Source organism: Prionailurus viverrinus, chromosome C2 (assembly GCF_022837055.1).
Source record: "Prionailurus viverrinus isolate Anna chromosome C2, UM_Priviv_1.0, whole genome shotgun sequence".
Lineage (NCBI taxonomy): Eukaryota > Metazoa > Chordata > Mammalia > Carnivora > Felidae > Prionailurus > Prionailurus viverrinus.
Genome location: NC_062569.1, coordinates 92,586,649 through 92,611,230, shown reverse-complemented (window position 1 = coordinate 92,611,230; position 24,582 = coordinate 92,586,649). Strand labels below are relative to the sequence as shown.

At 33.5% G+C, this 24,582-nt stretch overlaps 1 protein-coding gene across 3 annotated transcripts in view; it reads left to right on the top strand.

Annotated features, from left to right (window-relative positions):
- Positions 1 to 24,582, top strand: part of STXBP5L (syntaxin binding protein 5L) — a 398,449-nt gene that overhangs the window by 245,425 nt on the left and 128,442 nt on the right. For all 3 annotated transcript variants that reach the window (XM_047876610.1, XM_047876607.1, XM_047876609.1), the window contains exons 15-18: positions 14,781 to 14,821; positions 18,193 to 18,410; positions 20,124 to 20,293; positions 22,192 to 22,317. In XM_047876610.1, coding sequence (XP_047732566.1) covers positions 14,781 to 14,821; positions 18,193 to 18,410; positions 20,124 to 20,293; positions 22,192 to 22,317 — 555 coding nt within the window. The remainder of the gene's footprint in view (positions 1 to 14,780; positions 14,822 to 18,192; positions 18,411 to 20,123; positions 20,294 to 22,191; positions 22,318 to 24,582) is intronic.

Here is a 24,582-nt window from a genome sequence, read left to right as displayed (position 1 = left end):
AGAAATTAAGAAAGACTTAAGTATATGGAGAGATATACCATAATCATTAGTTACACTCAATATTATAAGGATATCATTTTTTCCCCAATTTGATCTAAAGATTTAATGTAATCCTGATAAAAGAACATCAGTACCAATTCCTTAGTGGAAATTAATGTACCGATTATAATATATAGAAATATAAAGAACAATACCCAAACCAATATGGAAAAAAGAACAAAGTGAGAAATTAAATTAGTAGAGAGATTGAAAAAGATGGTTGGAGAATGGGAGGACCCTATTACACCTTGTACCAGAAATACAACTAGATAACTATCAAATCATCCTAAATACCCCAGAAATTGACCTGAAGACTGACAGAACAAACCACAAGTAAAGGAAGAGAAGAGGCCACGTTGAAGAATGTTGGAAATACAAAGACATGGTTTAGGAGAGAAACAGTCCTGACTGCTGCAGAGGCAAGGGAGCCATGATCACAGAAAAGGGCAGAGAGAGACGAGTACACAGGAGAATGCACAAGAATGTTTCCCCATAGCCATTGGCTTGGAAAATGAAGGGGCTGAATTTCAGGAGTTCTTGCAACTAGTGGGGATTAAAGCCTGGAGTTTTAGAAGTCAGTACCCTTGGCTGGGATAGAGTCCAGAGGGCACTGCACTGCTCTTGGAGAGAAAGTAGAAAAACAACCCTTGGGGCATATGGCATTTTAACAGCAATCTGAAGAGCACCTGGAGCACACAGTGGGGAGATTATTTGCTATTCTCATAGCATGTCCCAGAAAGGCAGCATTCAGAGACACTTCTCTGGGAACAAAGGAGCTAGGTGGGGACCATTTCCCTCCCTCACCCCTCAGCACAAACACAGAGCCACCTGCAGGAAGCAGCACAACAAAGAAACTGGCTGCCTAACTTGCTTTTACTAAGCCCCATGCCCTGTACTCTAGTTGAACTGCGCTTCTCAGTCATACTTACTTCAGCTCCAGTATGGAAGGCCCCTCTGCCAGAAGACCAGCACAAATCCCTGCCCACATTGTCTCCCAACAAGAGAGTTGTGCAGGTCCTCAGTTCCAAAACAGGTGGTGACAGATCTTATTTCACAAGCAGACAAAACCAAACCTAGTTAAAATTTGCCACAGACGAGGGACCAAACACAACTCACAGCAGATAAGGAGAGCCTTTGCAGACAACTGGCCTACACGATAAAGCAGCCAGAATACAACAGTACAGTGCCCGCAACACACGCTGGAGGCACTCTCTGAAGCACCAGGCCCTGGTCACTACACTACCTCTTCTTCATAAAGCCATTACTGTCAGGAGCAAGAGATATAACTGGCTTTTCTAACACACAGAGGAAAGCAGAGACTTAGACAAAATGAGAAGACAGAGGAACTTATTCCAAATGAAAGAACAAGATAAGGTCATATCCAGAGACCTAAATGAAACAGATATAAGTAACATGTCTGATGGAGAATTTAAAACACTGGTTATAAGGATACTCACTGGGCTTGAGAAAAGAATGGAAGACATCAGTGAGATCCTTACCACAGAGACAAAAAAGTTTAAAAAGAATCAGAAATGAAGAGTGCAATAAATGAGATTAGAAACTTGCTTTATGCAATGAACAGCAGACTGGAAGAAGCAGAACAAATTAATGACCTAGAAGACAAATTCATGGAAAGAAATGAAGCTGAACAAAAGAGAGAAAGAAGAATTATGCAAAAAGAGAATAGATGAGGGAACTCAGTGACTCCATCAAATGTAAGAACATTCATATATAGATGTCCCAGAAGAAGAGAAAGGAGGCAGAAATTTTGCTTGAAGAAGTAATAGCTTAAAACTTCTCTAATATGGGGAAAGAACAGACATTCAGATCCAGGAGATACAGAGAATTCCCATCAAAATTAACAAAAGCAGGCTTACACCAAGACATATTGTAATTAAAGTTGCAAAATATAGTGATAAAGAAAAAAATCTTAAAAGCAGCAAGACAAAAGACATCATTAACTTACAGGGGAAAACCCAGAAGACTAGCAGAAGATTTCTCAACAGAAACTTGGCAGGCCAGAAGAAAGTGGCATGATACAGTGCAAGTGCTGAATGGGAAAAATACACAGCCAGAAATACTATATCTAGCAAGGCTATCATTCAAAAGAGGAGAGATAAAAAGTTTCCCAGACAAACAAAAACTAAGGGAGTTCATGACCCCTAAACCAACCCTGCAAGAAATATTAAAGGAGATTCTGAATGGAGAGGAGGCACCAAAAGTGACAGTATAAAAGCAGGAAACACAAAAGCAGTGAAAATGAATATTTCTGTAAAAAATTGGTCAAGCAACTCACAAAAATGGATATAATATAATAACACACACTTAAAAACATCAGGGGGAGAGAGGAGAAAAGAATGGTTTCAAACTTAAAAGACCATCAATTTAATGTAGATTGCTATATACAGAAGAGGTTATTAACAAGCCTAATCTAACCATATATCAAAAATCACCAATAAACATGTAAAGAATAAAGAGAAATCCAAATCTATCACTAAAGAAAAATCAGCAAAATATGAGAGAAAGACAAGAAAGGATCAGAGAAAATCAAAACAACCACAAAACAAGTGATACAATGGCAATAAATATTTATCTATTAATATTTACTTTGAATATACATGTACTAAACACTCCAAGTAAAAGACATAGGGTGTCAGAATGGATAAAACAAACAAACACCAAGACCTATCTATATGCTACCCACAAGAGACTCATTTTAGACCTACAGGCACCTGCAAATTGAAGATGTGAGGATGGAGAAACATTTATCATGCAAATGGATGTCAAAAGAAAGCCAGAGTAACAATACTTATATTGGACAAATTACACTTTAAAACAAAGACTGTAACAAGGGACAAAAAAAAGGGGGGGCACTATATAATAATAAAGGGGACAATCCAGCAAAAAGATACAACAGTTGTAAATATTTATGCAACCAACATGGGAGTGCCTAAATACAATAACAAACATAAAGGAACTAATCAATAATAATACAATAATAGTAGGGGATTTTCACATCCCACTTATGTTAATGGACAAATTTTCTAAACAGGAAATCATCAAAGAAACAATGGCTTTGAATGACATATTGGACCAGATAGACTTAACAGGTATATTCAGAAAATTACTTCCTAATGCAGCAGAATATACATTCTTTTCAAGTGCACATAGAAGATTCTCCCAAATAAATCACAAATTAGCCCCAAAACAGGCCTTGACAAACAAAAGAAGACTGAAGTCATACCATGCACCTTTTCTGTCCACAACTCTATGAAACTAGAAGTTAACCACAGAAAAAATCTGGAATGATCACAAATACATGGAAGTTAAGTGACATGATACTAAACTATGAATGACTTAACCTGGAAAATAAAGGTTCCCCTAAGAGGGAAGTATATTGCAATACAAGCCTACCCAAGAAGCAAGAAAAGTCTCTATTTGACAACCTAACCTTACACCTAAACAAGCTAGAAAAAGAACAAACAAAGCCTAAAGCTGGCAGAAAGAAAAAATAAAGAGTAAAGCAGAAATAAATGATATAGAAACTAAAAAACAACAGAACAGATCAATGAAACCTGGAGTTGTTTCTTTGATAAAATGAAATCAATAACCTCTAACCAGACTCATTAAAAACAAAAGAGAAAATACCCAAATGAATAACATCATAAGTGAAAGAGGAGAAATAACAACCAACACCACAAAAATACAAGCTATTGTAAGAGAATATTTTGAAAAATTATATGTAAACAACCTGGGAAATCTGGAAGAAATGGATAAACTCCTTGAAACATATAAACTACCAAAGCTGAAATAGGAAGAAATAGGAGACTTGAACAGACTGATAGCCAGCAAAGAAACTGAATGAATAATAATAAAAAACAAAGTCCAACACCAGGTGGATTCACAGGGGAAATCTACCAGACATTTAAAGAAGAGTTAAATACCTATTCTTCTTAAACTATTCCAAAAAGTAGAAATGGAAGGAAAACTTTCAAATTCATTCTCTAAAGCCAACTTTACCCTCATTCCAAAACCAGATAAAGACAACACAAAAAAAGAGAAGTACAGGCCACTATCTCTGATACACAAAGATGCAAAGCTCCTCAAGAAAATACTAGCAAACTGAATCCAACAACTCGTTAAAAAAATCATTCACCACAATCAAGTGGGATTTATTCCTGAGTTGCAAGCGTGGTTCAGAATTCACAAATCAATCAACATGGTACATAACAATAAAAGAAAGGATAAGAACCATATGATAATTTCAATAATGCAGAAACAGCATTTAGCCACAACATTTATTCATTAAAAATCCTCAACAAAGTAGGTTTAGAGGGAACTTCCTCAACATAACAAAGGCCATATATGAAAGATCCACAGCTAATATCATCCTCAATGGGAAAAGACAGAGCTTTTCCTCTAAGATCAGGGACAAAATGAGGATGTCCACTCTGGCCACTTTTATTCAACATAGTATTGGAAGTCCTAACCACAGCAGTCAGCCAACAAGAAGAAATAAAAAGCATCCAGATTGGCAAGGAAGAAGTAAAACTTGCCCTATTTGAAGATGACATTATACTATATAGAAAACCCAAAGGACTCCACCAAAAACTCCTAGAATTGATAAACAAATTTACTAAGGCCACAGGATAAAAAAAATCAATGTACAGAAGTCTGTTTCATTTCTATACACCCATAATGAAGCAGAAGAGAAATTAAGGAATCCATCACATATAAAATTGCACCAAAAATAATAAAATACCTAGGAGTAAACCTAACCAAAGTAGCGAAAGACCTGTACTCTGAAAACTATAAAACACTGATAAAAGAAATTGAAGATGACACAAGCAAATGGAAAGACATTCCATTTTCATTGTTTGGATGAACAAATATTGTTAAAATGTCTATTCTATCCAAAGCAATCTACACATTTAATGCAATCCCTATCAAAACACCACCAGCATTTTTCACAGAGCTAAAACAATCCTAAAATTTGTATGGAACCACAAAAGACTCCAAATATCAAATGTAACCCTGAGAAAGAAAAACACAGCTGTGAAGGCATCACAAATCCAGACTTCAAGTTATTTTACAAACCTCCAGTAATCAAAACTGTACAGTACCGGCACAAAAATAGATACATCGATCAATGGAACAGAATAGAAATCCCAGAAATAAACCCACAATTATATGGTCAATTAATTTTTGACAAAGCAAGAAAGAATATACAATGGGAAAAAGAGTCTCTTCAAAAAATGACATTGGGAAAACTGAACCACTTTCTTATATCATTCACAAAAATAAATTGAAAATGGATTAAAGACCTAAATGCGAGATGTAAAACTGTAAAAACCCTAGAAGAGAACACAGCCAATAACTTCTTTGATGTTGACCATAGCAACTTCTTTCTAGATATGTCTACTGAGGCAAGGCCAACAAAATCAAAAATAAACTATTGGGACTACATCAAAATAAAAACTTCTGCACAGGAAAGGAAATAATCAACAAAACTAACAGAAATTTTGCAGAATATGAGAAGATATTTGCAAATGACATATCTGATAAAGGGTTAGTAACCAAAATATATAAGCATCTTATAAAACTCAACACCAAAAACACAAATAATCCAATATAAAAATGGACAAAAGACATGAATAGACATTTTTCCAAACAAGACATACAGACGGCCAACAGACACATGAAAAGATGCTCAGTGTCACTAATCATTAGGGAAATGCAAATGAAAAGTACAATGAGCTGTTACCTCAGACCTGTCAGAACGGCTAAAATCAACAACAAAAAACAACAGGTATTGATGAGGATGTGGAGAAAGGGAACTCTCTTGCACTGGTGTTGAGAAAGCAAACTGGTACAGACACAAAAAGTTAAAAATGGAATTACTGACAATCCAGCAATCACAGAACTGGGTATTTATCTAAAGAAAAGAAAAATACTAATTCAAAGTAAATTAATTGATGTTTATAGCAGCATTATCTACAATAGTCAAATGATGGAAACAACCCAAGTGTCCATCAACTGATGAATGGATAAAGAAGATGTGATACACACACACACACATACGTACACACACAATGGAAAATTACTCAGCCATCAAAAAAGAATGAAATCTTAACCATTTGCAATGACGCATGGAGCTATAGAGTATTATGCTAAGTGAAATAAATTAGAGAAAGACAAATACCATATTATTTCACTTATATGTGCAATTTAAGAAACAAAACAAATAAGCAAAGGGAAAAGAGAAAGTGAGAGAGGCAAATCAAGAAACAGACCCAACTATAGAGAACAAATTGATGGTTACCAGAAGGAAGCTGGCGGTGGGGGGGAGGGATGGGTTAAACAGGTGATGGAGATTAAAGAGTACACTTATGATGAGCACCTGGTGATGTATGAAGTGTCGAATCACTATATAGTACACCTGAAACTAATCATACACTGTATGTTAACTAACTGGAATTTAAATAAAAACTTGAAAAAAGAAAAGAAATTAAATGACATTCAGAGTTATTATAAAACTATAGTGACTAAGATTGTGTGTTGATGGCAGAAATATGGACCCTGCCAGACAAAGCTGAACAGACTAGAGAGTCCAAAAACATATGCCATGTATAAGATAACTGATTTTTTATGAACATGACACTCCAAAGCAGGAATGGATCTTTTAAAAAAAAGTATACTGCTTAATTGGATATTCATATGGAATCTGTCTTTACCACACATCATAATAAAAATGTGTTCAGGTAAATGATAGATTTAAATGCTATAGGAAAACAACACAGCTTCAGGAGGATAATAGAGGAGAATATCTTTTTGATGTTTTGGAAGATTTTGTAAAGAAAATACAAAATAGCACTAACCAGAAAGGGAAAATTTTATAAATTAGATTACATTAAAATTAAGAACTTTTGGGGCGCCTGGGTGGCGCAGTCGGTTAAGCGTCGGACTTCAGCCAGGTCACGATCTCGCGGCCGGTGAGTTCGAGCCCCGCGTCAGGCTCTGGGCTGATGGCTCAGAGCCTGGAGCCTGTTTCCGATTCTGTGTCTCCCTCTCTCTCTGCCCCTCCCCCGTTCATGCTCTGTCTCTCTCTGTCCCAAAAATAAATTAAAAAGTTGGAAAAAAAATTTTTTAAATTAAGAACTTTTCCTCAAAAGACACCATTAAGACACTGAAAATACCAGTTACAGGGAAGACTCTTACATTTTGTGTAGTGAAGGGCTTATATCAGATATATAAATAATTATGATAAATATATGAAAAAGACACAGTAAACTCAATAGAAAAAATTGGCCAAGAGACCTAACAAAGTAACCAAATGGTCATAAGCATATGAAAAGGTGTTCATCACTTTTCAGAGTAATGTCAATTGAAATCACAATAACATTGCACATACCCATCAGAATGGATAAAATTTTAAAGAGACTATCAGCACCTTTTCCTCATGATGTGGAACAACTAGAAGTCTTTTATTATTATTAGTTTATTTAGTTTTGGGGGTGAGGGGCAGAGAGAGAGGGAGAGAGAATCCCAAGCAGGCTCCATGTTGTCAGCGCTGAGCCCAACACAGGGCTGGATCCCATGAACCATGAGATCATGACCTGAGCCAAAACCAAGAGTTGGACACTTAACCAACTGAGCCACCATGTACCCCTAGAACTCTTTTAAAGTGTTAGTGGGAGTACGAATTGGTTATAGCTTCTTTGGAAAATTCTTTGGCAGCACCTAAGAATTCAGGTGAGTCCACTGATTCCACTCCTAGATATATATCTAATAAAAACCTGTATTAAGTACTCCAAAATAGAGTTTTCAAGAATTTTCAGAGCCACACAATTTGTAATAGTGCCAAAATAGAAACAACATAAATATTTAACAATACTAGAGTATATAAATATGCTGTGGTGTATTCATACAGTGGAATTCTAAACAGCAATTTTTAATATGAAATTTATTGTCAAATTGGTTTCCATACAACGCCCAGTGTTCATCATTTTTTAATCTGTTGTTTCACACTGTAACACAAATCAAGTTGACGTTCTGACATGTATTACAGTAATACATATTATTGACTGAAATCAACTAGACTCAACATAGTTGTTTCCATTTACAGACGCTTCAAAAACTGGTAAAACTGATACAGGGTGTTAAAAGCCAAGACAGCGGCAACCATTGGGGAAGATGTAGAAATAGTGATTGGAAAAGAGAATTTAAGGGGTTTTAGATGATGTTCTGTTTTTTAATCTGAGTGATTAAACAGTTGTATTCATTTTGTGATGCTTCATTGTGGTGTGATTTTATGATTTGTACTGTAGGAGAGTTTTAACTAAGTAAAAAAATTTTTTTCAAAATATCAGGAAGTTATATTACTGAAAATGACAGAGGACTGGTTTCTCCACTAAAAAATGCTTATCTTGGCAAAATCAATTTTTTCAGAATTCTAGAATCTAATAGAAAATTTATAACAATCAGGGGAATGCTTAATGAAGACAGAAGTTGCTATAAAATAAATAAGTCATGGAAATGTAATGTATACCATGGTGGGTATAGTTTATAATACTGTATTGTATACTTGAAAGTTGCTAAGAGAGTAAAACTTCAAAATCCTCACACAAGAAAACAAAATATTTTTAACCACCTATGGTGATGGATATTAACTAAACTTATGGTAATTATTTTACAAAATGTACAAATGTCTAATTATGTTGTACACCTGAAACTAATATAATGTTAAATGTCAACTATATCTCATTTCTTTAAAAAGCTGCTGAATTTTGTTAAGAGACCGCATGGTATTTTTATCTTACTCCTTTACAGTTAACTACTGGTGGCCATGAAGATAGCACCCTGCATTCCTCTTACATAGCTTTCTGGTGCCAGAGGGAGTAATAAATACAGACCTTCTTTTCATAGAATGGTAGTTGTACCTGACCTGTGTTTTTACCTGTTTGGTGACTCCCTGAAGCATTAGCTAAAGGGCTTACCTTTGTTTTGCTTGCCTCAGAGCTTTCCTGGGGTTGAAGTGGCTTCCTGGAAGGCATTTATCTGAGTAATTAAAGGCAGATGTACCAGCTGCCACTTACCTGGGGAAAGGGATAACAAGCAGGGGCAAACAATAGATAGTTTATACTCTTGGAAAGAATAGGCTGTATAAGAAGATAGATGGGGGGAACAAAGGCTTTGTAAAGCTCCCACATACACTGCAGAATCTAGATGTCTGTATGCTGCCTACAGTTGGATACATGCTAAAAAAATACCTGAGAAGATTCTAAGTTTTCCCCTTTGGATTAACTTTAGGCACCATCCAGACAGTAAGTAAAGGCTAATGCAGAGTTGGAAATAACCTGGCTATTATTGCAGCAGTTTCCTAACACAGAATCAACCTGTGCAGACATGGAAAGGATTTATTATTGTTGCTGCTGTTGTTTGGCTATAGTCATTTAATGAAATTGCTGTCAAATCACTAGGTCACCAGTAAGCTAACGGAGCAGAGTTTTCAGAGGCCAAACACAGTGAAGGATACTATCTTTCGAAAAACTGTTTACGTGATGACTTTTCTAAACTAACAGCAAAAACTTACAACAAGCATCAACAGAAAAATTGGGAAGGGAGAAAATCTAATTTTCACAGCTTCCTCATTAATGCTCAAAAGTTCAGCTTTCAACAACAAAAGAAACAGCATACAAAGAAACAAGAAAGCATGGCCCATTCAGAGGGGAAAGAAAAGAATTTAACTGAAACTGTCCCTGTGAAAGCTGACATTTTACGTACTATACAAAGATTTTAAGTCAGCAGTCTTAAATATGCTTAAAGAACTAAAAGAAAACAAGGATAAAGAATTGAAGGTAATCAATTAAAGAATTAAGTCTCACTAAATAGAGTATTAATAAAATTTATTTTAAAAAGAAACTAAATAGAAATTCTGGTCCTGGGGGTGCCTGAGTGGCTCAGTCAGTTGAGCTCCCATTCTTCATTTTATCTCAGGTCATGATCCAGGGTCATGGGATTGATCCCCTGTTGGGCTCCATGCTGAGCATAGAGCCTGCTTAAGATTCATTCTCTCTCTCGCTCTCTCACTCTCTCTTGCTCTCCTACCCTCTCCCCGAGGCTTCCCTCCCCTCCCCGCATGCTTTCTCTTTCTCTAAAATAAATAAATAGGTAGGTAGGTAGGTAGGTAGGGAGAGAGAGAGAGAGAGAGAGAGAGAGAGATATTCTGGTGCTGGAAAATACAATAACAGAAATGAAAAACTTACGTGAGGGATTCAGCCTCAGATTTGAACAGGCAGATGAAAGAATACGTGGATTTGACCTTACATAGTAAAAAGGGTTATAAAAGAATATTATGAACAATTGCATGCTGACAAAGTAAATAACCTAGATGAAATGGATAAATTCTGAGAAACTACCAAAACTGACTCCAGAACAAATAGATAATCTGAACAAATTTGTAACAAGAGATTGAATTAGTAGTCAAAGCCTTCCTTCAAAGAAAAGGCCAGGATCAGATGACTTCATGGTGAACTCTACCAATTGTTGAAGGAGGTAACACCAAATGCTTCTCACACATTTTCCAAAAACTAGAAGGGAACACATTTTAACTCGTTCTTTGGGGCCAGCTTTACCCTAATACCAAAGCCAGACAAAGACATCACAGGAAAAGAAAACTATGCAACAATATTACTTATGAATATAGATGCAAGCATCCTCAATAAAATACTAGCAAACACAATCCAGTAGAATATTAAGAGATTTATAAAATATGATCAAGTGGAGTTTGTCCTAGGAACACAAGAGTGTTTTAGTATACACAAATCAATGTAATACCCACATCAGTAAAATGGAGGGAAGAAAAATAAGGTTATCTCATGCAGAAAAAGCATTTTACAGATGCCCCTTTCATGATTTAAAACCACAACAGCAACATTCAGATAACTCAGTGACTTCCTTATTGGAATGGAACTTCCTTAACCTGGTAAAGGGCATTTTTGCAAAACCCACAGATAACATCATATTCGATAGTGAAAGACTGAAACCTTTCCCTCTGAGATCATGAACAAGACAAGGATCCCTGCTTTTGATACTTCTACTTCATATTGTATTGGAAATTCTATCCAGAAGAGTGAGGCAAGAAAAATAAAAAGCACCTACAGTGGAAAGAAAGAACATTAGCTCTATTTGCGAATATCATAATCTTATATATGTATTAGTGTGTTTTTGTATACTAACAATGAACAATCCACAAAGGAAATTAAGAAAGCAGTTCTATTTATAATAGCATCAAAAATTAAAATAAAATACTTTTTGAAACAAATTTAGAAACAAATTTAACCAAGTAGATGAAAGGTTTATACATTAGAAGCTATAAAACATTGCCAAAAAATATTTTAAAAACACAAAAATAAACAGAATGACATCCCATGTTTATGAATGTAAGATTTAATATTCTTAAGATAATAATATACCAAAAGTGATGTACATATTCACTACAATCCCTATCAAAACCCCAATGGCTTTTTTGCAGAAATGAAAATGGTTATCCTAAAATTCATATGAAATTGCAAGTGACTCCAAATAGACAAAATAATCTTGAAAAAGAACAAAGTTGAAGGAATTACACTTCTTAATTGTAAAGTTTCCTCCACAGCTACACTGATCAAAACAGTTTGCTAATGTCATAAGATTAGAGATATAATTTAATGAAATGTAATTGGGATTCCAGAAATAAAATCATACATCTATGATTGTTTTTTTAAACAAGAGTGCCAAGACTGTTTAACAGGAGAAAGAATAATCTCATCAGCAAACGTTGCTAGGAGAACTGGATACCCACATACAAAAGAATAAAGTTAGACATCCACCACCCCCCCCACCAAATCTATAAAAAACTTTGCAAACTCAACACAAATAAAAACCAAGTTAAGAAATGGGCAGAAGACATGAACAGACATTTTCTCCAAAGAAGATGTACAGACACAGGAAAATACGCTCAACCTTGCTTATCATCAGGGAAAAACAAATAAAACGTACAATGAGATATCACCTCACACCTATCAGAATGGCTAGAATCAGCAACACAGGAAACAACAGATGTTGGCCAGGATGCGGAGAAAGAGGAACCCTCTTACACTGTTGGTGAGAATGCAAACTGGTGTAGCCACTCTAGAAAATAGTACGGAGGTTCCTCGAACAGTTAAAAATAGAACTACTCTACAACCCAGAAATTGCACTACTAGGTATTTACCCAAAGGATACAAATATACTCATTTGAAGGGACACATGCACCCTGAAATTCATAGTAGCATTATCAACAATAGCCAAATTATGGAAAAAGCCTATATGTCCATCGACTGATGAATGGATAGAGAAGATGTGGGGTGTGTGTGTGTAATGGAATATTATTCAGCCATAAAAAAGAATGAAATTGTGCCATTTGCAGTTACATGGATGGAGCTAGAGTGGATTAGGCTAAGCGAAATAAGCCAGTCAAATAAAGACAAATACCATCTGATTTCACTCATATATGAAATTTAAGAAACAAAACAGATGAACATAGTGGGGAAAAAAGAGAGAAAAACCGGAAAACAGACTCTTAACTATAGAGAACAAACTGAGGGCTGCTGGAGGGGAGGTAGGCAGGGGCATGGGCTAAATGGGTGATGGGTATTGAGGGCACTTGTGATGAGCATTGGGTGTTATATGTAAGTGAAGATTCACTAAATTCTACTCCTGAAACTAATATTGCACTATATGTTAACTAACTAGAATTTAAATAAAAACTTGAAAGAAAAATTTGGACCCCTACTTCATACCATATGCAAAAATTAACTCAAATATAAGGAAAGGCTTGAATTTATAGCTAAAGCTATAAAATTCAAAAAGGAAGACCATGGGGGAGGGGAAGGGGAAAAAAAAGTTACAGAGAGGGAGGGAGGCAAACCATAAGAGACTCTTAAATACTGAGAACAAACTGAAGGTTGATGGGAGGTAGGGGGAAGAGGGGAAAGAGGGTGATGGACATTGAGGAGAGCACCTGTTGGGATGAGCACTGGGTGTTGTATGGAAACCAATTTCACAATAAATTATATTTAATAAATAAAAATTCAAAAAAGAAAACAAGGTAATCTTTCATGACTTTGATTATGGCAGAGATTTTGTAGACATTACACCAAAAGCATAAAAGTAAACAAAAGAAAAAAATAGGTAAAATGGCCTTCATCATTAGGTGAAAAGACAACAATGAGTTGGAAAAAATTTTCAAACTATATATCTAATAGAGTTTAGTTTTCATAATATATAAATAACTCTTAGAGCCCAACAATAAAAAGACATTTTTTTAAATGAACAAAGGATTTGTGTAGACTTTTTCAAAAAAAGATATATAAATGTCCAACAAGCACATGAAAATATGCTTAACATCATTAGTCATTGGGGAAATGAAAACAAAGCCACAATTAATTGTGTATACCACTTCACACCCACTACAATGGCTAAAAAAATTTTTAAGAGGAAGAAAAGCAAGTGTTGACAAGGAAACAGATTAATTAGAACCACATAGTTTGCTAGTGGGAATGTAAAATGGTACAGCTGATATAGAATATGGTTTGGCAATTTCTCAAAAAGATAACTATCATATAACTGAGCACTCCCACTTTTAGGTATATACAAAAACTTTTACATGAACGTTCACAGAAGCATTATTCACAATAGCCAAAAGCTGGAGACAAATACTTTTCCTGTATTTATTGAGATGACCATATGGTTTTTCTTCTTTAATCTGTCAGTATGATGAATAACAATATGGTGTTTGATTTTTTTTAATGTTTAACAAATCTTACATTCCTAAGATAAACTGCACTTAGTCATGATGTCTGATCCTTTCTATATGTTTTTTATTTGATTTGCTAATATTTTGTTGACAATTTTTTCACCTATGCTTGAGGAATATGGTTGTATAATTTTATTTTTTGGTTTTGGTAGTCAGGATAAGGCTGACCTCATAAAATGTGTTGGGGTTATTCTATCATCTTCATTTCTAGATGAGTTCTTATAGAATTGCCACTATATTACCAAATAATGATACCATTCTAGATAGGTTTAAGGATTTGCTTTTTATATTTTGAAACTTAAATTTCACTATGACATTCACTTCAAAATTATTTTAATGTAATCAGAATTAACTCAGGTATTTTTTTTTATTGAGTGTAAACAATTTTTTTAAACTTTTTAAAATGTTTATTTATTTTTGAGAGACAGAGAGAGAGTGTGAATGGGGGAGGGGCAGCGAGACAGAGAAAGACACAGAATCTGAAGAGGCTCCAGGCTCTGAGCTGTCAGCACAGAGCCCAACGCGGGGCTTGAACTCACAAGCTGTGAGATCATGACCGGAGCTGAAGTTGGACGCTTAACCGATTAAGCCACCCAGCCACCCCAAGTGTAAACAGTTTTATATAAAATATATTGTTTATTCAGGCCAGTTTTCGTTGTTCTCTATTACACATAAAAATATTCCTACAGTCAAATCTTAATAATTGTTCTTTTTTAAATTTAGATTTTAGTGCATTGTTTAAAAAGTAAACTGTTGTTATGAGCTTAGAAATGCTTTAGCATATATTCATTCTCATTGGAATGGGATTTTTAAATCAAATTTTGGCAATACCTCTTATATACAGTTAGAATGCCTATAATTTTTGAAATTTACTATAATTAATGCTAATGTATTTCTCATCTAGTCATGCAGATGGATCAATAAAATTTTGGGATGCTTCGGCAAGTAAGTTTTAAGTCTCTTGTTCTATAACAGAAAACCCTCAGTTAATATTTACGCAGAGCCATTTGCCACTTTTTACTTTGGATGATTAATATTTCAGATACAGTTTTAGCATATATATATATATATAGCTGTGTTATAAAAATCCATTTCCTATGTTGGATCAGTTTAAAGTACTATCTCTACTATACTTTTCCTTTGTAATATTAACAGATAGGACTGAAGTCTCCATCAGCAAACTGTTGTATTTACAAAAGGTAAGGTACATTGAAAAAACTACCATACTTTGTCAGATTAACTCTACTGAAGGAATTTCCTTCACCTCCAGCTCTGGTCCTAGAAAAGTTCTTTTATCTCACTAGTCTTCACTTTCTTTTCCATTTGTCTATGAAGCCCTATGTGAATCAAAAGAAGTGATTAGATAAATGTAAAATTTCTTTAAAAATTTTTGAGAATTATGTAATTTAAGGAATAAGGTAGGCTGCCTCAGTGTTGAAGGGCACACAAAGATATTTCAGAATTGATTGTATCTGTATATATCCTTTATAGTACTTTTATTTACTAAATCAGATAAATGAATTCACATATTTGACTATTAGGCAAACAGTAAGATAAGAATTGTAAATGTAATACAACTCGAATTCTGTTTGTTATCAGAAATTTGTGATTTGTTTGAACCAGGTAGATCCAGAAAGGGTATTTTGATGGGGTAATACTTAATGTGAGTTTGGGAAGATATTTACGATTTTAATAGGAATAGGAGGAATAGAGTAAGTGAGCGATGACTCAGTTTCTGAGGATGAACAACTAGCAAGGTGAGGACTATAAGAGAGTGCTGGAGGTTTGAATCTTGTAATTACACCAGGAAATCCAGGTGAAAATGTCTAGCAGGTAGGAAGAACAGTCAAGAATGGAAACTAATGAAGAGGCAGCATAAAAGTGGTATTTGAAACTATAGAAGTAAACAGCTTCTGAGGAAGATTATGATAAACACAAAAGCAGAGGGAAGAAGGTTGATTATTGGTTATACTCTAAGCCTGCAAGCTAGAGTCTTTCAGCAATGGAGCAAATCATCAGCAAGAAAAAATGATTAAAATATTTAAAACCACGAATTTTGAGGCCCCTTTCTGAACTCACACAATAGAAATCAATGGCTCAGGGAGAAATTCCACAGGACAAAAGATTTTCTTTGGATGGACTTTTCTTGTAAATCTGACCTTGTTACAAGAACACAATTTTATAGTAACATCCCACCACCTCAAATTCACTCCTTGGCATCTAAAATGTGAGAAGACACTTTAACATCCTAGTGATTAGAGTATATGCCACTCTTAAGCATGCATAATATTTTAAGAGGTTAATTTTTAAATATTTTATCCCATTCAAAACATATTATAAAGGCTTGCAGCATGTTTAATATTTTTACTGTAATTATAAGAACATATTTCCAATTTAATGGATATCATTGAAGAAATTTCACTTAGTTTGTCAATTTTGTGGAATACTGTCCAGTACAGGAAGTGAGGTTATACTGAATTTGAATAATTGAGTTTATGTTTTATGTGTATTAGTTTTCAATTTGCTGACTAATAAATTACCACAATTGAGTAGTACTTACATATTATCTCACATTTTCTTTGTGTCAGGAATCTGGGTACAGTTTAGCTGGGTTCTTTGCTCAGGGTTTCCTGAGACTGCAGTCAAGGTGTTCGCTAGGGCTGCAGTTTCATCTGAGATTTAGAATCCTCATTAAGTCTCATGTAGTTGTTGGCAGAATTCATTTTCTTGTAGCTTTAGAACTCATGGCAACTTGTTTTATTAAGGCTGGTGAGGCAGTGTCTCTCTAACCTCAGAGAGGGCACCAGTTATGTCAGCCCCATTAAGGATAATCTCTGTTAATTAACTCAAAGTCAACTAATTAGGGGCCTTAATTATGTCTGTAGTATCCTTTTAGCATTGCTATGTCATATAAAATAATCATGGGAGTGATACCCCATCTGACATAGAAGCCAGGCTATAGCATCTGATATAAAGCCTTACCCATTTTAAAAATGTTTTGATTCGACATAATTTTAGACTTACAGAATAATTGAAAAAAAAATACCATGAAGTGTTATATAGCTTTTAGCCAGATTTTCCAAATGTCAATGTATACTACATTTGTTTTTCCACCCTCCTCCCCTCTCCTTCTTCTCCATATATTTATATATACTTACAGCATTTTGTAACCATTTCTGAGTTGCAGATATGATGCTCCTTTTACATTACATGCCTCTAAAATACTTCACTGTATCTTTCCTACAAATAAGACGTTCTTTTACATAGTCAAATTAGAGTTATAAAAATCAGAAGATTAATACTGATGGCAATACAGCAATACCTGCTAACCTCCAGGTCTTACTCGGTTTTCACCAATTGTCCCAATAATATCTTTTATAATAAAAGAAAATTGAGAATTATTTATTGCATTTATCATCTTTTGGGTTTTCCTCAATTTGGAATTGTTTCTTAATCTTTATTTCATTTAATTGATATTTTTGAAAACTCAGGCCAGTTATTTTGTATAATCTTCAGTTTGGGTTTGACTGAAGTTTCTCATGATTAGGTTCAAATTATGCACTTTTGACAGAAACTCCCAGATTTTTGGAAATTTTCTTAAGGATCTTTTGTAGAATCAGAGCTTTTTATAGGAGAGTTCTTATCAGGGTCTAAAATGGAAAAAATATTCCCCCAAATAAAAATTCCTGAAAAAAATTCACAAACCCAGAGTTTTTAAAAATTATAACTGATCCTTTTCTAATACAGGGCCATTCAGAAAAGATCCTTTCTAAAATAATTGCAGATTATTGGGCTTTCAATACTACTAGGTAGTAAATTACAAATGTTTCTCATCTTAAGGATTGTCTAAGAAATTTGTTGGGAGAAGAAAACCCTCTATGAATAACATCAACCTCTCATGTAGCAATCAAAGGGGGAAATTGTGAAAAAGGATTAAGGGGTCTCCTTTAGGAGAGAATTAGGTTTAGTATTTCCATTGTAACCTTTTTGAGCCCCAATATTTTTATCAATAAATAAGGATAAAAATACTCACTTCATTGGACTTTTCTGAGGATCACATGAGACAATGAATACAAAGGACCTACAAATTCATTGGTATATAGTATATGTTCAATAAATGTTTATTTTTCTCTGGAGTCTCCCTTCAGCTAAACTATGATAAGAGTTCATGACATTGAATGCTTACTAGTTAAAATATAATTTATTTTGTCTGCTTGGATTCTATTTTAGTAGTTTAACAAATACACTGAAAGAGTTTAACAACATCTAAGAATTAAGTTCAAATTAGAAGATAACTATGCTTCAATATCTTGTAGTAACTCTGCAGATGCTGTATAAGCTAAAAACTTCAAAAGTGTTTGAAAAACAGAAGGTAGGAGAAGGAAAACCAACATGTGAAATTGTAGAGGAAGATCCATATGCCATTCAGATGATTTACTGGTGTCCAGAGAGCAGAATATTCTGTGTATCAGGAGTCTCTGCATATGTCATAATTTATAAATTCAGCAGACATGAAATTACAACAGAAATAGTGGTAAGTTATTTAAAATTTAATGTTCATAGCTAGAGTTATTAAAGCAATTATCATATATTTTGGCTAGTGCTTGATATGGTTTTAAGCCATCAAGACTGATGTATTTAGTCAGTAATCCAATTCATAGGATTTTAAATTATTATTGTTACTTATATAACTTATTAAAAAATAGTTTGGCTTAAAATGATGAAAACAGTTCTGTACCAAAACCTTGTATTTTTAGATAGGATGTATTTTGTCTGTATAGAATTTATACAGACATTTGTAGCTTTATGCATAAATGTCAAATTAATGTGGGCTTTGTTGTATGTATATCTTTATTAAAATTTTTTAGTTTGCCTTTTCTTGTCAATTTTTAATTTCTGTATAGCAACATTTTTATAGGATGGAAATAATTATGATAATCTTAATTTTAAACTAATCAAGTAATTTAATTGTTCTGATACTCTCATGGGATAAATTAAATCTAAATTAAGGCATCTATAGATAATTGGCCATCCCTACTGAGTCCATTTTACCATTTTATCAGAAAATAAAGATTATCTACTAAACACCTGTATATAACTTTTTACCTCAACAGCTAAAATTAAGTACTGCCCTGTTAAAGTATATTAGTTAAAATCCCAGCCTTTGGAGTCAGATAAGTCTGTGTTTTAATTCTAGCTGTACCAGCGAATAGCTACATGATGCTGAGCAAGTCACAAAGATCCAGTAGTCAGTAGTAGAGTCTGAGTAAGACCCAGTTTCATCACTCATGTAATTTTCTGTGCAAATAAAATAGAAAAATGCAAAGTAGTAATAAACTACAAATGATAATGCCAATTTCATAAGGTTCTTATAAGGATTATATAAAATCATTAGTATAGTGTCTAGGTATAGTTGACAATAATTGGTAATGGTTACTGTCACTAGAGGGTTTTTTAATTTTAAGATAATTATAACAGTCATTTTGATAATATTGCTATATTCACACCCCATAATGACATGTTATTAAGCAATTGTCTTCAGCCTCAAAGATCCTGATTTTTACATTGTAAAGCAAATGTTTGTTGTAAAATCGATTTTAATTAAAGCATAGAATGTAATCATAAAGTACTTAATTTTTAAACATTTTTAGATTAAAAAAAAGGTTTTGGATCATCTTTTATTCCAATACAGTTTATCAAATGTTTTTTAATTAAGCAAGCTAATGAAATTAAGAGCTGAGCTAATGAAACAAAAATTAGAATTTATTTTGGGAATGTTTTACTGAATTTGAAGGCAAAATTGAATGTTTTTTTTAAAACTAAAATCCTTGTACAAATAATTTGTGTGTTATGTATGTGTGTGTAAACACATCCAGTTTATTTTATTTACTGGAATAACTGACCAATTTCTTCTTTTACTATATATGGGGTTGTAATTTATACCTTTATCTTAGGAGAATTTTTTATGTAAAAACTTTATCTTCACTAGTAGGTATTTTTCTTATAATTCTGAAGAATTAAGAAATATTTTACATTTTTTGTGAGTGCCAGTGAATGTTCCACATATTTAAATACAAATACTGAAATAGCAGTATTTAAATCAATTTGGGATATCTCAACTTTACTATGAATTGAAATTGAACTTATTAATCTGAATAAAACAATAATTACAAAAAAGTTGTCAGGTAATTTAATGTGGTTACTTATTGTTATGACCTAGGTTAAATTAAAACATGATTTTTTTAAGTCATTAGAGGTACGACTTCAGTATGATATTGAAGATATTACAACCCCAGAACCAGAAACAAGTCCTCCGTTTCCAGATCTCTCATCTCAGCTTCCTTCAAGGAGTCTTTCTGGAAGTACTAACACTGTGGCTAGTGAAGGAGGAACAAAGGACAGTATCCCATGCCTCAAGTAAGAGTTGCTACCAAATTTTAAAACAATTTTACATATTAATCATATACTACTTTGAAACTGTACAAAATAAAATTATTCTTTTCTTTTATTAAGTTGTTGTCATTGATCTACACTCAACCAAGGAGTGCTGTGGTCTTTTCTTTGAATATCTATGAAGAGGGCACAATATTTTTATCCTTTATTATGAAGGCATTTATGTTCTTCCCAGAAAGATCATAAAGAAAATATGGCTTTAATAGAATGGGAACACATATGGCAGGGAAGAAACTTGGCCAGTTGCTTGGTATCTCCCAATTCAAAAAGTCTTTTTAGGGAATTTCTTCAGTTTTCTTGGAATCAAAAAAAACCCCAATCAACCAGACAAAAAACACTACAAGAATGCTACTACAAGAACACTAACTACTACAAGAATACTATGTTAGAAAAAAGCATTCCTCTCATGATTGCTATGATTTTGCTAAAATAATACTTCTTTTTTTTTACTTTTTAACTGATAAGAAGGTGAGATTTAAACAAAAAGTAGATGAGGGATTTACCTGAAATGTATCTCGTAGAAGAGTATTCCAGGCAGAAGGAATAGATAGAACAAAGGCTTAAAGTGCCTTGCATATGAAGAGGTCAGTGTAGCTAGGACAAGGAGAGCAAGTGGGGTGGGGGGGAATAGCAAGAGATGAAGTCAGATAAGTAATAGAGAGCCAATTATAGGCCACTGTAAGGCCATGGCTTTTATTCCTAATTAAACGGGGACTCATTACAGGGTTTTGAATAGAAAAGAGACATCAGTTTTAAATTTTATTTTTCAAATTATTTTTTTACATACCATTTTATTTTTAATTTAAATTTTAGTTACTTAACATACAGTGCAATATTGGTTTCAGAAGAATTCAGTGATTCATCACTTACATTCAACATCCATTGATTAAATTTTAAATTGATCATTTTGGTGGCTTTGTTGAAAATGGATCTTGGGATGGAAGGGAAAGGTAGAAGCCGGGAGACCAGTAAAGAGGCTATTAAATGTAAGCAGAGATGATGTTATGGGCTGACAGATTCAGCAAATAAAAATACAGGATATCCATTTAAATTTAAATTTCAAATAAACAATAAACATTTTTTAGTATCAGTATATTCCAGACACTGCATGGGACATACGTACAGTAAACAAAACAAAATAAACAAAACAAAACATAAAACCTATTTATTGTTTATTTGAAATTCAGATTTAAATGGGTGTCTTGTATTTTTATTTGTCAACCGTAACTAGGATGGTCACAATAGAGAATTAAAAAATGGTCAGATTATGGGTATATTTTGAAGGTAACATCAACAGAATTTGATGATTGATTGATGTGAGGTACAAGAGAAGGATATTAGTATGACTTTTTTTTTTTAACTGAATAACTGGAAAGATACAAGTTGCTATAAACTAGAATAGATAAGGCTGCAGGTCAAGCAAATTTAGAAGGAATGAGCAGGAATTTGGGTTTTGGATATGTTCAACTCTTAATTTGGGTGGTAGATTAAGTCATTCATATTGTTATGCATTTATAACTTAATATATGTCACAAATATTTCATAAATATTTAAAAACTTTTGTTAAAAAAGTAAATAATAAAAATAATTTAAAATACCATCCTCAAAAATTAAGAAAAGGAAGGGATAATGGCCATTTGAAGTTGTGGACTTAACTGGTTTAAAAGCTATTTAAAAAACTAAGCAATTTTAAGTAATTTGGTATATTCTGAGAAAGCTAGAAGACACTGTCCGCCTGTGTACTTCCCTCAATGTGTGGTATTGTATATTTCTGTAGAAAGATGCTATGTAAATTCTGAAGATAAGCATGGGCATACTTATTTAAACTGTATGTGATAGAACTACTTTTTTCTCTTTTTTAGTGTTAAGACACGACCAGTGAGGATGCCTCCAGGGTACCAAGCAGAACTTGTTATTCAGTTGGTGTGGGTGGATGGTGAGCCTCCCCAACAGATTACAAGTCTTGCTGTAAGCTCAGCATATGGAATGTAAGTAGCTAAACATTCTAATTTGTATTATTTAATATGTTTGATATAGTGAGATGTTTCTTTTAAAATACTTAAGTCCTAAAAATGGAAAGAAGGCTTTACCTAGATTTTTACTTGATTGAAAATGGTATACGAAAAATAATAACTTATATAAAAACTATGATTATTTGTTCTTGTTTGAAGTCAGACTTGTGCTAGCATTTCCACTTTTAATGTTGGGAGGTTGTTAGGATGTTATTACACATTCTTTTTTGTTTTTCTATTTTCTATCCTTTTTCTCCTTGTGTTTCAGTTTGGATGCTTTCTTCTGACTTGTCTTTTTGAATTCACTAATTCTGTCTTCAGTTGTTTATAATCTTATGGTAGATCCAGCCATGGAGTTCAATTTTAGTTATTTTGTTTTTCAGTTCTATACCTTTCATTTGATTCTTTTTAAAGCTTCTTGTTATCTTCCTAAATTATCACTCTTGTCCTTCATTTCCTTGAACATGTTGAATACAGTTCCCTCAATATGTGTTTGATAACTCCCTATCTCTATCTAGTTGATTTGTCTTGGATTTTGGTCATATTGTCCTCATGTAATCTAGATTTGCTTTTTGGTGTTCTTTCTGTTTTTATGGGACATATAAATTTATATACCATCATATATATACTTACATATTTATAAATAAACATTATAGAGATAATTTCAGGTTCTAAATGATGTTATCATCCTCCAAAAAGTATTCACATTTCCCCTAATAGGCTAAACTAAGAGACAATAGAAGGTTTAGAGCAACATAATCCAGTCAGGCATTCTTTGAAAGTTGGATTGTATTATACCCTTTAAAAGCTAATATAATTTTAATTATTCTTTATTTCTAGATTGTAGCCCTCCATAGAACTTGTGCCAAATTATACCCCCTCAAAAATGTTTAAGAATACGTGATCTTGCACTACCTTCCTAACAATAGTGTAAACTTTTTATTCCATGTCATTCTGTGGATAGGAAGTATGTAATTGTGTTAGTAGACTTTTCTTATATCTTAAGTGAAATGGAACATGTTTTCCTGTACTATGACATTTCTGTTTATATTCTGTCCATTTTTCTACAGAGTTGTTAGTATTTCTCTTATAGATTTGTGAAAACTATTTACATAGTAGGGAAGTTAGCTTTCTATCTGATGTAATTTGCTAGTATTTTCCCTGTTTTTGTTTACTTTATGAAATTGTTTAGGATGTTTTTTTCCATGAATAAATTTTTAAAAATTGTTAAAGTAATTCTATTTTTTCTTTTATGTCTCTGGATTTTGTGTCATACTTAGAAAAGCTTCCTTCACTTCAAGATTAAAAATTATTACATTCTATTTTAATATATTTCTTAAATATATCTAAGTATTTAATCTATCTAGCATTAATTTAGATATAAAGTATGAAATTGGGATTAAACTCTAGTTCTTTCCTGATGACTAAGAGTTGTGCCAATACCACTTCCTGAATACTATATCTTTCCCTCCAAATTTGGAATCAATCATCATTTATCAAATAATACATGAAAAATATATATTTGGTTCTACTTCCATTCTTCCCGGTCTGCCCCTAAGCTAAGTTTGATGAGCTCAAAGAAAACTTTTTGAAGGCATCTGAAAGGAAGACTGCCTAAAAGAAAAAGAAAAATTTTATCTTGTGTTCCTGGAGTTTTTGCAGTGTGGAGGTTCTATGTGAACATACATAAGGGGAACCTTTTATTGACTGAAAAATTATTTGGTAGATACACTGGCAGGAACTCCCTTGAATGAAGGAAAGAGAGGAAGGAAGTGTGGGACAGTCAATAATCCCATTATTTGATACGACAAGAATATATGTTTGTCTTCTAACCCAAGTAGTTATGGTAGATGACTGAGCTGAAGCCATTTTCAGGGTTCTATACTCAAGAGATTGACCTATAAAGGCAAGGAATACCAAATTTAAGAGGGTATGAAGGTATATCACCAAGTTCAGGAGCTGAAGATTGTTAGAATAAGTCAGAGAGCATATTTTCCATGTAAAGTAACTGTGGGGGTAACAGTCACTATAGAGCCTCTGAAGAACCGACACTTGTAAGAGAAAGTTTGGACACCTTGCTCACAGACGGTTTCAACTGCCAAAAATTTCGAGCTCAAGTGGCTACTTCTGTAAATCCCAACAAAATTTTAGAAAATAAGTAAAACCAGTCCTATATAAAAACTTTCTGAGAAAGCTGAGAAAGAAAAAGTCATATTCATCTCTTTATGGGACAATATAACT